This window comes from Polistes dominula, unplaced genomic scaffold, assembly GCF_049000335.1.
Source record: "Polistes dominula isolate Pdom_NZ unplaced genomic scaffold, Pdom_raw_medaka contig_84, whole genome shotgun sequence".
Classification (NCBI taxonomy): Eukaryota; Metazoa; Arthropoda; class Insecta; order Hymenoptera; family Vespidae; genus Polistes; species Polistes dominula.
The window spans coordinates 2,084,594-2,098,771 of record NW_028300944.1 but is presented as its reverse complement, the minus strand read 5'-3'; the positions used below and the strand labels follow the sequence as shown (position 1 = coordinate 2,098,771).

Here is a 14,178-nt window from a genome sequence, read left to right as displayed (position 1 = left end):
ATGCATTGAAATATGAAATTTAGCCGCACCCAGCTTATTCACCGGACTATCATTTTGTGAATCATTTGGAACTGTTTTTACAGGCTAAACAATGCAATATCAGAGTTTATTGATTCTAAAGATCAGAAATTAATTAAGAAATTCATTTATGCTTTAAAGTTTTGTTGGAAAAAGTGTATTGAAGCGAATGGAGCATATTTTGATTAATGATGAATTAGCGCCCGGCAGATTTAAGTGACAACTCGAGTGGCGCTGATACGGCGCCCGACTGATTTGAAGTCTTTTGTTAATCTATCTGCTTATTTACGATATGTGATAAGATATTTCTTTTAAGATATACTTAAAGATAATACTTAAAGGGCCGAAAAGGGACTGTAAGGTTTGCTCTGATTGTAATACACCTGGAAGTAGGAAGGAAGTAACATTTTAGTATGATACGTGTCTTGATAAACCTAGGATGCATCTTGGATATTGGTTTGCAAAATATCATACAAAAACTAATTACAGAGTATAATATTTCTCAAATTTTATTGTTTATGATATAAAAATAAATAAATTTGTTAAATTTGATTATTTGTATACATTTATTTGTTTATCAATGATTTTAAAGTACATGTTAAATGTTTCCCTAATTTGGCCGAAATCGTCTCGTGTTGCTGGTTAATAAAAGGGTTAAATAAACAGTTTTTGTAAAAAGATATGTAATATCATATATTCATTTAAAAATCTGACATTTCATAGTAATCAATTGTAATAAGTTTAATAATAAGAATAAATATTTCTTCGTCAATTAATTCGAATTAAGTTCCATTTTCTTAAGAATTACAATTGAATTATTAACTAAATAAAACACTTCAATGTGCAAATTTAGCGTTCGACAATTCGTATTTTTAAAATTAATTTCTCATTATCATTGATAAATGTTTGATATAAATAAATCCATGAGTTTAAAATAAATTTAGATATAAATTTGAACTGATCGTGTTTTCATAGAAAATTGAGAGTATCGTGTAGTGATGAAACGTAATTTAAAATTTTCATAGGATTAAAATTAATCCGACGGAATATACGAGAATATGAAATCGTTCATTTGTGTATTTTCCAAGATAAACGGGATTATTAATCGTCGTTTATTAATGAAAAAAAATGGAACGATAAATAATAATAATAATAATAATAATAATAATGATAAAAAAATGGTCGAACGCTTTTGCACGTCGATGGTGATGAGTAAAAGAGAAAATGAAAAAAAAAAATATAAAATCAAAGAGATAAGCGTTTATTAAAAATGTGAAATAGTCAGGAAGATTAAACGATCGATTACACGACTACCAACAAAACGTAATTGAACGAACTAGGAGAAAGGGTTTAAAAAGGATAAAAGGATAAAAATTATTATTATTAATTATTAGAAAATTCATCGTTCCTCGAATTCCAATTAGAAATAAACTCTAAAAATATTCACCAACCGATGCGATGTTTTTCTCGTTTATAATTTTAATATTTAAAAAAAAAAAAAAAAAAAAAAAAACAGAAAATAAAATTGGAAAGTTCGTTGAGAAATTTTCAGTACATATACTTCTTGATTTCAAATTTTCCAAACTAACACTCAACAGGAATTAAAGACGAATTATTCGAACAATTTTCAACTCTCTCTCGTACCATCGTGTACCAAATATAACGCACGAATAAGAACTTTCGTAAATATTAGCGTGAAACTCCAATAAAAAAGAATATTTAAATGAGACACCCCACCCCTGTTTAAAACTTTTAGAATCATAACGTTGCTTAGATTATAATTTAAGTTACACGATTTTGTTTGGATTATTATTTCGTTTTCAACTGTTAACCCTATCCATAAATTATTGGAAACGAACTAACGAAACATTTTCATTACAATTTATTTTCCAATAACAATGTTTAAATAAATCAATTTCAATCTTAAAATTCGCATTCGAATAAATAAAGTAAAATTGGCAAACCTATGAAAGAACAGGTTTCTAAATACATATTAGGAGATTTTACGTTGGGAATTAGATAAATGACGCAAACTGTTTATGTTAACTCTCATCTAAATAAAGAAATTATCTAAAAAAGGATAATAGGCTTGTAAACATATGATTGCAAAGAATTAAACGGTGACAATGAACCGTAAAAATAAAAGCTTAATTAGTAGTACCAGCATTAATCGTGATATCTGCATACTAACGTAGTACGAAATACACGATCATCATTAATAATTAAATTAAATTAAGAAATTATTTAAAAAGGGATAGGTTTGCAATCATATGATTCGAAGGATCAAAAGATGACAATTAACTGTAAAAATAAAAGCTTAATTAGTAGTACCAACATTAATCGTGATATCTGCATTCTAACGTAGTACGAAATACACGATCATCATTAATAATTAAATTAAATTAAGAAATTATTTAAAAAGAGATAGGTTTGCAATCATATGATTCGAAGGATTAAAAGGTGACAATTAACCGTAAAAATAAAAGCTTAATTAGTAGTACCAACATTAATCGTGATATCTGCATTCTAACGTAGTACGAAATACACGATAATCATTAATAATTAAATTAAATAAAGAAATTATTTAAAAAGGGATAGGTTTGCAATCATATGATTCGAAGGATCAAAAGGTGACAATTAATCGTAAAAATAAAAACTTAATTAGTAGTACCAGCATTAATCGTGATATCTGCATTCTAACGTAGTACGAAATACACGATCATCATTAATAATTAAATTATTTAAAAAGGGATAGGTTTGCAATCATATGATTCGAAGGATCAAAAGGTGATAATTAACCGTAAAAATAAAAGCTTAATTAGCAGTACCAATAGTAATCGTTATATCTGCATACGAACATAAAAAATACACGATCATTTTATTTCTTGTTATATCATGCGCGTCATATCTTTTTGTTTTTTTACACGTCATAGTGCATGAACCTTTTTGAAAAGAAAACACTTCGAAGACATACGTGTACTCGATTGCACGCTATAAAAGTAATATTATCGTTTCGTAAGTATTGTAAAAAAAAAAAATAAAAATAAAAGAAATCGTATGACCTGTTCGATCAAACGGATATGAATGTAAGCGTAATATTATGTATGTTTTATGAATGTAAATGTTATGTATGTTTATGAATGTAAGCGTATGCAATACTGTTTTTCTTTTCAACATATAATATTTATTATGTGTTATAAAAGAACATAGAGACGATAAGATGGTTTTTTTTTTTTTTAAATTCTACTAATACCGTTTGCATTTTCATTTCTAATGTGCAATTATTAAAAGTATCTATTATATTTAAGTTAGTTGAAATTAATGCCTTCGAGTATTTGCCATTATGTAAATTTCACTCGCGTAATAAAGTTGTAACTCAAGAAATTTGTCTCACGTCCTGAAACTCTTGCATACTGATAGCAATTTTCAAACTTTTCTTATCATTACATATAGAGGGAGTTTACGTAACGCTGGACACTTATATATCTTAAAAAATAATAATGTGAACAATTAAAAAATGGATGAAACCTGTTGTACAGGATCATATGATCCAGTTTATCAGTAACGCTCAAGGCAACATCAGGAGCGGTCAATTTCTGTTTGCGTCAGGAAAAAACTGCATCGTCCAAGATTCAGGTAAGTGTTACAGCTACATTTCTGTGCTTAAGTCAATGTGGTGTTTGTTCATTTATAAAAAGCTCCATTATAATTCGTTATATGTAAATTTTTGTCTTGATTTTCAAAACGGATTAGATATTAATCACGTAATGTTTTTATTATGTTGTCCCTTAGTATCAATCCGAACTAGTCCTTTTACGTTTTAAACTCAAATCTACATTCAAAATAGCAACAGAAAAAAAGTAAAGTTAAATATTTATATACACAATGAATCACAGAATTATTCTATATATCATTATTGACAAAGTTTATAAACAATAATTTTTAAATAGTCTTTTCAAATTCATATACACAGTTAATCCATATTACAATTATTTATTAGTTTAATGAATAAATTAATATCAATTTTATTACTTTCTAAAGAATATTTTATTCTAAAAAAAATATATTATTTCAAATAAATGATAAGAAAAAATAAATTAGGTATATTATATCATTTGTATCCGCTACTTCAAATATAAAATGAATTCTTTGAAACGAATATTCATAAATCAACATTATTTGTAATACCTATTAACGGTTTATATAATGTTATATACTGGAATTATAAATCACAAATAAACTTTGACAATGATCATAAAAGTTTCAAAATATGTTTCAAACAAACAAAAGAATAAAACTTTTCTTTAAATTTCTCTTATTTTAAAGTTTTCAAAAAGAAAATAACATTTTTATTATATATATAAATGAAATATCATTTTTCCTATCGTTAAATTTCATTTCTCTAATTTTACAATTTTTTCAGAAAAATAAATGCAAGAAAAAATATATATATATTATATTATTTTAGTATTTAATATATATATGTTACCAAGAAGTATAGAACTTTGCGCCTGCTCTTTTTCTTTTAATTTGTTTTGATATTCCTGACTGTTTACGAGTTCTGAAACTTTCAATCTGCCTATTCTCTCTTTTGCTGCCATCTCTCCTTGAGTAATACCCGGGTTTTTAAGCTTCAAACGCACTAATTCTTCAAGTTGCTGTTCTCTACTTAGTGTTTTTGTAATACGTTTGTTTAAGTTGAAATCGCCACTCTTGAAGTAATTATACCACCTTACACATGTTGTTAAGGATATAATACCTGTTCCATAAGCGTATGAGAGCATTCGGTGGGCCACACGGGCGGATTTTTGACTATTAAAATAATAAAGTAACACTTCCCGCTAATGACGAGTAGTTGGTTTATAATCTGACATTTCTAATTTGAAATAGCTATATATAATGTAAACACAAGTCAACTACTGATACTACCAAATTATCTTCACAAAATGTTAAAGAGTATTCCAAACTGTCTTATATGTATGTATTCGACGTCTACTTGTCACTAATGCCATCTACAGTAATCTATATACATATGTATATGTCCATACCTAATATATATTACTACTATATTTATGTAATATGTAGGGGGAGTTCACGTAACATTTAACATCACCTAGCGCCGATAACTCATATATTAACCGTTTCTTTTCAAAATGATGTTAATCCACTTTTTCTTTTTTCGAGAAAATTAAAGGTTTGTATATCTGGTAATTAAAAAATTTAGGCTAGTTATATGAAGTCTGCCAATATTTCTACAGATTTATCAATATGCCATTTAATTATATAAATTTGTATTACGCGAATTTGACTAAAGTAACGTATATTTACTTACTGCATTAAACTTACATCACTTTCTAAATGAAACAATTGTGAAAATCGTTTAATTTTAATTTTGAAAAATCAAATATCATTTAAAGTTTGTTTTATATTAACCAAATTTTGTATCCCAATAATGACAAAATATAAAATGGAAGTAGTATTTTTAATTTTAGACGTTAATTACATTGTAAAAAATACAATATATTGGTAGTATTTACTTATTCTCTGTATATGAGAGTTTTTTGAAATATTTATGATACACAGGAGGTATATAAGGTAATAACTACTTGAAATGTTTATATTTTTCTTAACTAATAGGTCAAACGTCTTGGTACAAAGCCGCCACGGCTATTTTTTCCAATTTTAGCGATGTTTTAGGATATGTAGATAATTTACAGTTTTAAATTCTTTGTTTTTAATCGATGTTTTAAATAAAATAGTATATGGTACAATTTTAATAAACCTCATCCATCATATTGGCAAGCAATTAACCTTTTCTTCATTAGTGTTTCTTCTTATCTGTTTTTTGATTGTGTTTTGAAGATTTTTTTTTTTAATGAAATTTTCTCATTTCATTTCATGTAAAATGAATTTATTATTTCTTTATATTGTTTTATTAAATCATAATAATCCTGTGATTTATATAGCAAATATTTTTACTCTTTTTTTTTTTTACAATAGAAATGGGACTTTGACCTCTTTCAAAATAAACTGTAGATATCTTAAAAAATAATAATCAAAAGCGGATGAAACGTGTTGTACAGGATCATACCATCCAGGTTATCAGTGACGCTCAAGTGTTTTCTGCAGGAAAACACTGCATCGTCTAAGATTCAGGTAAATGTTACATCTACATTTCTGTGTTTAAGTCTTTATGGTATTTGCCCATTTATAAAGGGCTCCATTATTATTCGTTATATTTGAATGTTCTTGTTGATTTTCAAAACATATTAGGTATAGATCACGTAATGTTGGTATTATCATGTTTCCTAGTAACGAACAAAAGTATTCCTTTAACGCTGTACACTCAAATCTACATTCAAAATAGCAACAGAAAAAAAAGGTCAAATATTTATATACACAGTGAGGCAACGAATTATTCTATATATCATTAGGACACAGTTTATAAACATTAGTTGATAAACAGTGTTTTCAAATTCAAATTCATTTCAAATTCATATCATTTCAATAAACGGAAAATCTATTTTAAAATTATTTATTCATTTAATGAATAGATCGAGATTAATTTTATTACTTTCAAAAGAAAATTTTATTCTAAAATAAATATATTATTTCAAATAAATGATGAAAAAAAAAAGAAATTAGGTATATTATATCATTTGTAACCAATACATCAAATATAAAACGAATATTCGGAAATCAATAGTATTCGTAATATTTAGTAGCGGTTTATATGATATTATATACTGAAGAAAAAAAATCTTAAATAAACTTTAACAATGATCATAAAAGTTTCAAAATATTTTTCGAACAAACAAAAGAATAATAAAATTTTTCTTTAAATTCCTCCAATTTTAAACTGACCGATGTTCCAAAGTTTCAATAAGAGTAAAACATTTTTTTTATATACATATATAATATATATATATATATAGCTTTTCTGTAGATGGCATTAGCGACAAGTAGACGTCGAATACATATATATAAGACAGCTTGGAATACTCTTCAATATTTTGTGAGCATAACTTGATAGTATTAGTAGTTGACTTGTGCCTACATCATATAGTTGTTTCCAATTCGAAACGTCAGATTATAAGCCGACTGATCGTCTTTTAACAGAGGTGGTAATTTATTTTTTTAATAATAACACAAATCAATATATAACAAATATATATATATATATAATGAAAAAAGAAATATCATTATGTTTGTTGTAACAAAATATAAGTGAGGAAATCATTTATTCTGCAAATTATATTTGAGTAATGTGCAAATTAATGACAGTTATAAACAAGATATTTAATAGAACAACAGTAATGTTTAACATAATTTATATTTTAGATATATATAAAATGAAGTATAATAATCAAACAGTCAAGAAATCACTTAAATATTGTTACAATTTATAAAATAAATTTACAATAGATATGATAATATTATGTTTGTCCAAAGATTTTATGATAAGCATATCTATATTTGAGGTACATTTAAATGTACAGTGAAATTTTATGAAACCCTGACAAGTATCAAGAAATTATTTTATTATTATTTGACGTAAAAATATTTGTACAGTAGGTAAATCTTCTTTAATGATACTTTAATGATACGGGAACGGTTGATGTGTTCATTAGATAGGTAAAATATGGAAAACTCGTGATTCCACACATAGACAAAAAAATCAAATTATCTTTCGAGTTTTTCCCTAACGTCAGCTACTCAAATATTTTTAAAAATAATAATCAAAACAGGTGAAAGGGGTGCAGGGTCATACGATCCAGTTTATCTAGTAACGCTCAAGGCAGCATCAGGAGCGGTTGATTTCTGTTTTCGGCAGGATAACACTGCATCGTCTAAGATTCGTGTAAGTAGTACAGCTACATTTCTGTGCTTAGGTCAATGTGGTATTTGTTCATTTATAAAAAGCTTCATTATAATTCGTTATATGTGAATTTTTGTCTTGATTTTCAAAACGGATTAGATATTAATCACGTAATGTTTTTATTATGTTGTCCCTTAGTATCAATCAGAACTAGTCCTTTTACGCTTTAAATTCAAATCTAAATTCAAAATAGCAACAGAAAAATAAGGTCAAATATTTATATACACAGTGAGGCACAGAATTGTTCTATATATCATTAGGACACAGTTTATAAACATTAGTTGATAAACAGTCTTTTCAAATTTAAATTCATTTCAATAAACGGAAAATCTATTTTAAAATTATTTATTCATTTAATGAATAGATTGAGATATATTTTATTACTTTCTAAAGAATATTTTATTCTAAGAAAAATATATTATTTCAAATAAATGATAAAAAAGAAATTACGTATATTAAATCATTTGTATCCGGTACGTCAAATTTAAAATGAATTCTTTGAAACGAATATTCGTAAATCAATATAATTTGCAGTGTTTAGTAACGGTTAATATAATATTATATACTGAAGAAATAAATCATAAATAAACTTTGACAATGATCATAAAAGTTTCAAAATATGTTTCAAACAAACAGACAAACAACAAAATAAAACTTTTATTTAAATTCTTCTCATTTTAAACTGACTGACGTCTCAAAGTTTTCGAGAAAAAAATATTATTTTTATTATATACACATATATATATATATATATATTTATATATATATTAAATATCACACATTTTTCCAATCGTTAAATTTTGTTTCTTGAATTTTACAATTTTTTCCAAAAAATAAATACATGAAAAAAAAAAAAATATATATATATATATATATATTACCAAGAGGTATAGAACTTTGCTCCTGCTCTTTTTCTTTTAATTTGTTTTGAAATTCCTGACTGCTTAGGTACTGTGAAACTTTAACTTGGCTTATTTTCACTTTTCTTTCCATCTCTTCTCGAGTAATACCCGGGTCTTCAAGTGTCAAACGCACTAATTCTTCAATTACCCGTTCTTTATTTAGTTGTCTTGCATTAGGTTTGTCTAAGTTGAAATCACCTTTCTCGAAGCTTTGATACCATTTATAACATGTTTGACGGGATATAATATCCACTCTATAAACGTATGAGAGTATTCGGTGGGCCTCACCGGCTGATTTTTTACTATTAAAATAATAAAGTAACACTTCCCGCCAATGACGAGTAGTTGGTTTATAATCTGACGTTTCTAATTTGAAATAACTATATGATGTAAACACAAGTCAACTACTGATGCTATCAAGTTATGATCACAAAATGTTAAAGAGTACTTCAAGCCGTTTATAATGTATGTATTCGACGTCTACTTGTCACTAATGCCAACTACAGTAATCTATATATATATATTATTACTATATTTAATATATAGGAGGAATTCACTAACTTCGGACGGCACCTAGCACTAGCCACTCATATATCTTAAAAAATAATAATCCAAAACAGATGAAACGTGTGGTACAGGATCATACGATCCAGTTTATCAATGACGTTTAAGGCAATATCAGGACCAGCTGATTTCTGTTTCGGCAGGAAAACACTGCATCTTCCAAGATTCAGGTATTTTTTACAGCTACATTTCTGTGTTTAAGTCTTTATGATATTTGTTTATTTGTAAAGGACTCTATTATTATTCGTTGTATATGAATTTTTTGTTGATTTTCAAAATGAATTAGGTATAGTTCACGTAATGTTGATATCATCCTATCTCCTTGTACAGATGAAAAACAGTCCCTTAACGCTGGACAGTGAAAACTGCATTGAAGATAGCAAAAGAAAAGTACGAGCAACAAACCAAAGACGTGAAGGCTAAAGGAAGAAGTGAACTAGAGGGGAAACAAGTCAAAGGAGTAAAAGCTGAGGGAAAAAGTGGAGATAGAGATAAGAAAAAACAGCCACTGTCTGAGATATCTGAAATTGAAAGAACTATTTGCGTAGTGTGCTTAGCGAACTACGACGAAGACTGTATACAGCGTTACAACTGGTATTGGTAAGCTCATGAAGCATGTGCAGACATTTCTGAATGTTCATCATATGTGATCGATGCCGGATGATTTAAAAATTTGCGGTGCTAGTTGTTCGAAGTGAAATCTGTCTGGTACTAGGTGACACTTCCAGCGATTGTATATTTTTACACCAAAGTTTAATTCTTATTTTTAAATTTGTTTATGCAGAAGTTTTTCGGGATGTGTGCAAAATTAAAATGTCTATTTAGATTTCGTAAGATTAGAAAGATAAGCACACGAATTACTTTAGAATATAGTTTGGAAGTTATTTTTAATAATATTTGAAAGATTTCGTTTTAATACATGTGCCATTGTTATATTAGATCTACTGGAAAATACTGTCCATTTTGAAAATGAAATAAAATAATAAATTATTCATCATTTAAACAATTAATACTATGGCGTCCGGTGGCTCCACGTTGGTGCCATTCGAAAACTTTTGGATAAGAGCCGCTGGCTCCACTTTGGTGCTATTCAGAAATTATTGCGTAACTGCGATATACTTATATATATATAATAATATATAATAATATAAATACCAGCGCGACACGAAAAAATCTAGATTAGACGTGCGGACGGCATAGTGTTAATTAATTTAATTACTTTTGAACTATTGCCAACATGGTGGCAATTTGTATATATTCCATTTTAAGAAATGGGGCCTTACCCCCTAGTGACGAAAAATTGAACTAATGTTTGTTTGAACTGACAAAATTTCCAGTAGACTTTATATTTATTAGAAAAGTTTCTGACTTCTCTCTCTTTTAATAATTGCGGTAATCTAATATGCATAATATGCAAACTCATAGAAAATGTAATTACAATCTCCGGCAAGTTGCAACACAATGTAAGATAAACTTAGAAACGAACAAAATGAAAAGTTAATTGAATTATCTTAATGTAAATGAAGAATTGTTTTACTTTTGGTTGAATAAAATTAACCGTAGTCATTAATTATAAAAATCGGTCAAGTTAGACGATTATTTCATTTTTCCGATATCGTTAAAATAACTTTCCAATGAGGGTAAAAAAATAAAAGAGATGATGGGTTATCCAATTACTCAATAACCCTGTTATAAAATATGATTGATGAAATGAAACGTCAATCAATGGTTAAACATAATTATGTATCTCATTAATTTATCATTTTATAATAGTCCAAGTATCGAATTCCTACGAAATATGTCAATGGCTAATAAGATTATCTGTTTTATTATTAAGAAATTTATTGGATTGATTGTAAAAATAATTAGGAAGAGAAAGTGTAGCGAAGCTAACGAGCACGTGTTACTAATGCACATTACGATCGGTAATAATTTTCAGGTATATAGAACCAATCAATTAGTGACTACTGTAATTGCATCTACAAAATTTATTGCTTGCGATGTAGGAAAAATATAAATTGATAGGTAATCTCAATAAAGGATTATTCAAATAAGCAATTATAATAACTCTCGTATAATAAATAAATATTCAAATAATTTGATATTATTATAAAATATCAAAAAATGAATCACATTTGTTCGAATAATCTTACTTTGGATATAAGGGGTAATTTAAATTTAAGGAATAACTAATATCCAAGGAAGATTATCATTGTACTAAACAATATCAAACAACTTTGTTAGTTAGGTATCACACTAAAGAGTATTATTAACATCACTCACGTTAGCACGTAAAATTTGGGGTCTTGCCAAACGGTGTAGTCGCTTAACGGCACTGGTTTCACCGTGAAAATGTGAATCTTCGGGCCAACCGATCGATATGTAAAGTTACCCTCTAATTCGACTCGATCTGCATTGGCTCTTAACATCGAAGTCAAGGATTGTCGATCGCACGAACTTGGCAAGCATAAACCCAAAAATACTTGTCGTGGCTGAAAATCAAACGAGAAATCAATAACCTTAATTAACTTTTTTCGATTCAAAAAATGTTAACAAAAATATTATATATTGTAATATAAATAATGTATTTATTATAATATACATAAATAATATATTATTCTATTTTATATTAGGTCGTTCTTTTTTTGATGACAAGTTAAACAATGTTGCATACGTAATATACTTTGTTTGTTGTATTTTATATTATTTTATTAAACAATATCGATTCTAACCTATTTTACCTTTTTCTATATTTTCAATTATTTAATCTAAAAAAAAGGAAGAACCTTTTGGGACGACCTAATATATATATATATATATATATATATATATATATATATATATAATATAATTAAAATTGATAACTAAGATAATATATATTCTTTTCTTTGTTATTTTATTAAAAAGTTATTTAATAAAGAATTATATGAAAAACTTTATTTCGAATTTATTTATCTTCTTTATTCTTAATACGTATTCTTATCTTTTTCCTTCCGCTAATAATCTTACCTTTAACAGAACTTAAAAATATAAAGAGTTGCATAAGCCGATTATCGTTAACGTAGGAACTTACTACTTTCTCTTGAACAGAAGAGAATTTACTTTAGGCTGCAACTAAGTTTAAACTTTCAAGCTTATTCGAATGTATTTAATAACACTGTAAAGCTTCTGTTTCTCTAAGTGCTACCATTATTTGTTATTTCTTCGGAGTCAGAGTCATGGGATAAAATCGTTATGGTAATCTTAAATCTACATCTTATGAATAAGTATGCAATAATAATATTAATATTAATAATACTAATGTTGTTGTTAATGATGATGATGATGATGATGATGAGAATGTGTTTTTTTTTTTCAAAACATCTTTCTAGATTTTTTACGTCAATTTAAAAGCAAAAAGATAATTCCCTGAAGGTATATTTTCGATGAAAGATTCATTTTTCCCTTCGGATGTGGGGCTTTAAATCTGCATGAGCGCTCATAACTTAGTTTTCCCTGCGGTTACTATCTTTCGTATATAGTAGAAATCCATTATGGAAGCTAAATTGAGCTTTATCTAGCGTTTTACCCTACTACTCTGTCTTTTTATATTATTATTATTATTATTATTTTTTATCTCCTTTATCATTATTTCATCATTAATATCCTTACTTGGGAATTTTCTTTTCATTCATCCATAACAAATTAATAAAACTTTATTAAAGAAATATTTCCTCCCCTCTAAATAAGGGGAGGTGCAGGATTTAATCCAGCATATAAGAATATAAGTTTAAATGATATTTAAATGAATTCTTTAACACTAGATATACCAGACTAGTCATTTTGACTAGTCGGGTCATTTTAATTCAAAATGTCTACTTCATGTAACATTTGATTTCTGTAAATAATTTTAAAATATCTATAAATCCATTTATCTATTACAATTATTATTGTTAACACTAATTCTTTAACACTAGATATAGCAGACCAGTCATTTTGACTAGTCGGGTCATTTTAATTCAAAATGTCTACTTCATGTAACATTTGATTTCTGTAAATAATTTTAAAATGTCTATAAATCCATTTATCTATTAAAATTATTATTGTTAAATATTTTTTGTTATTTTTAAAGAGTAAATAAAGATTGAAAGCTTCAAAAAGCATTTTTTTATACACCAGTCATTCTGACTAGTGTGGTAGAAATAAGTATACTGAAAATGATGGTATGTCTAGTATTAATTATAGATTATGAAAGTGTTGCAACGTCCAATTTTCATAGAAAAAATAAAATAAAGTTTCCTGCATACACCACAGGATTATTTTGATATTTGATGTTTAATTTTTCCAATATAAATCAAACAATTTAAGCAATTGAGTAATTTTAAAAGTGGTGTAAATCAATTTTTAAACTTAACATTAATAATTGAATACTTTTAATTTGACCAGAACATATAACCAATTAATTTTCTCAAAGAAACAGCAAAAAATGTACTTGTGCACCACTTTCAAAAATATAAATTTCTTGAATTATTAGTTCACAGTTTATAACCTTACTTTGGAATTTTCTTTTCATTCAACCATAACAAATTAAAAAACTTTATTAAAGAAATGTTCCTTTCCCTCTAAATAAGAGGAGGTGCAGGATATAATCCAGCATATAAGAATATAAGTTTGTATATTTAAATTAATTTTTTAATCATAAATTATAAAAGTGTAGCAAAGTCCAATTTCCATAGAAAAAGAAAACAGAGTTTCCTGTAGACACTACAGGATTGTTTTGATATTTGATTTTTCAAAATTAAAAGTAAACGACTGTAACGATTGACTCATTTTAAA

The 14,178-nt window shown here is 26.8% G+C and overlaps 1 protein-coding gene and 1 long non-coding RNA gene across 2 annotated transcripts; one reads left to right on the top strand and one right to left on the bottom strand.

The window, feature by feature from the left end:
- Positions 1-3,212: 3,212 nt before the first annotated feature.
- On the bottom strand, positions 3,213-5,000 carry LOC149032799 (uncharacterized). The gene is made up of 2 exons (XM_089171831.1): positions 4,508-5,000; positions 3,213-3,850 (listed from the first exon to the last, which is right to left on the bottom strand). Exons 1-2 carry the CDS (start codon positions 4,800-4,802, stop codon positions 3,813-3,815), a joined length of 333 nt encoding a protein of 110 aa, XP_089027957.1. The 5' UTR covers positions 4,803-5,000; the 3' UTR covers positions 3,213-3,812.
- A 3,837-nt stretch (positions 5,001-8,837) lies between these two features.
- LOC107073084 (uncharacterized) lies at positions 8,838-11,990 on the top strand. Its single transcript, XR_001476686.2, has 3 exons — positions 8,838-9,264; positions 9,346-9,533; positions 9,694-11,990. It is a non-coding gene; the product is annotated as an uncharacterized LOC107073084 (long non-coding RNA).
- Positions 11,991-14,178: the final 2,188 nt, after the last annotated feature.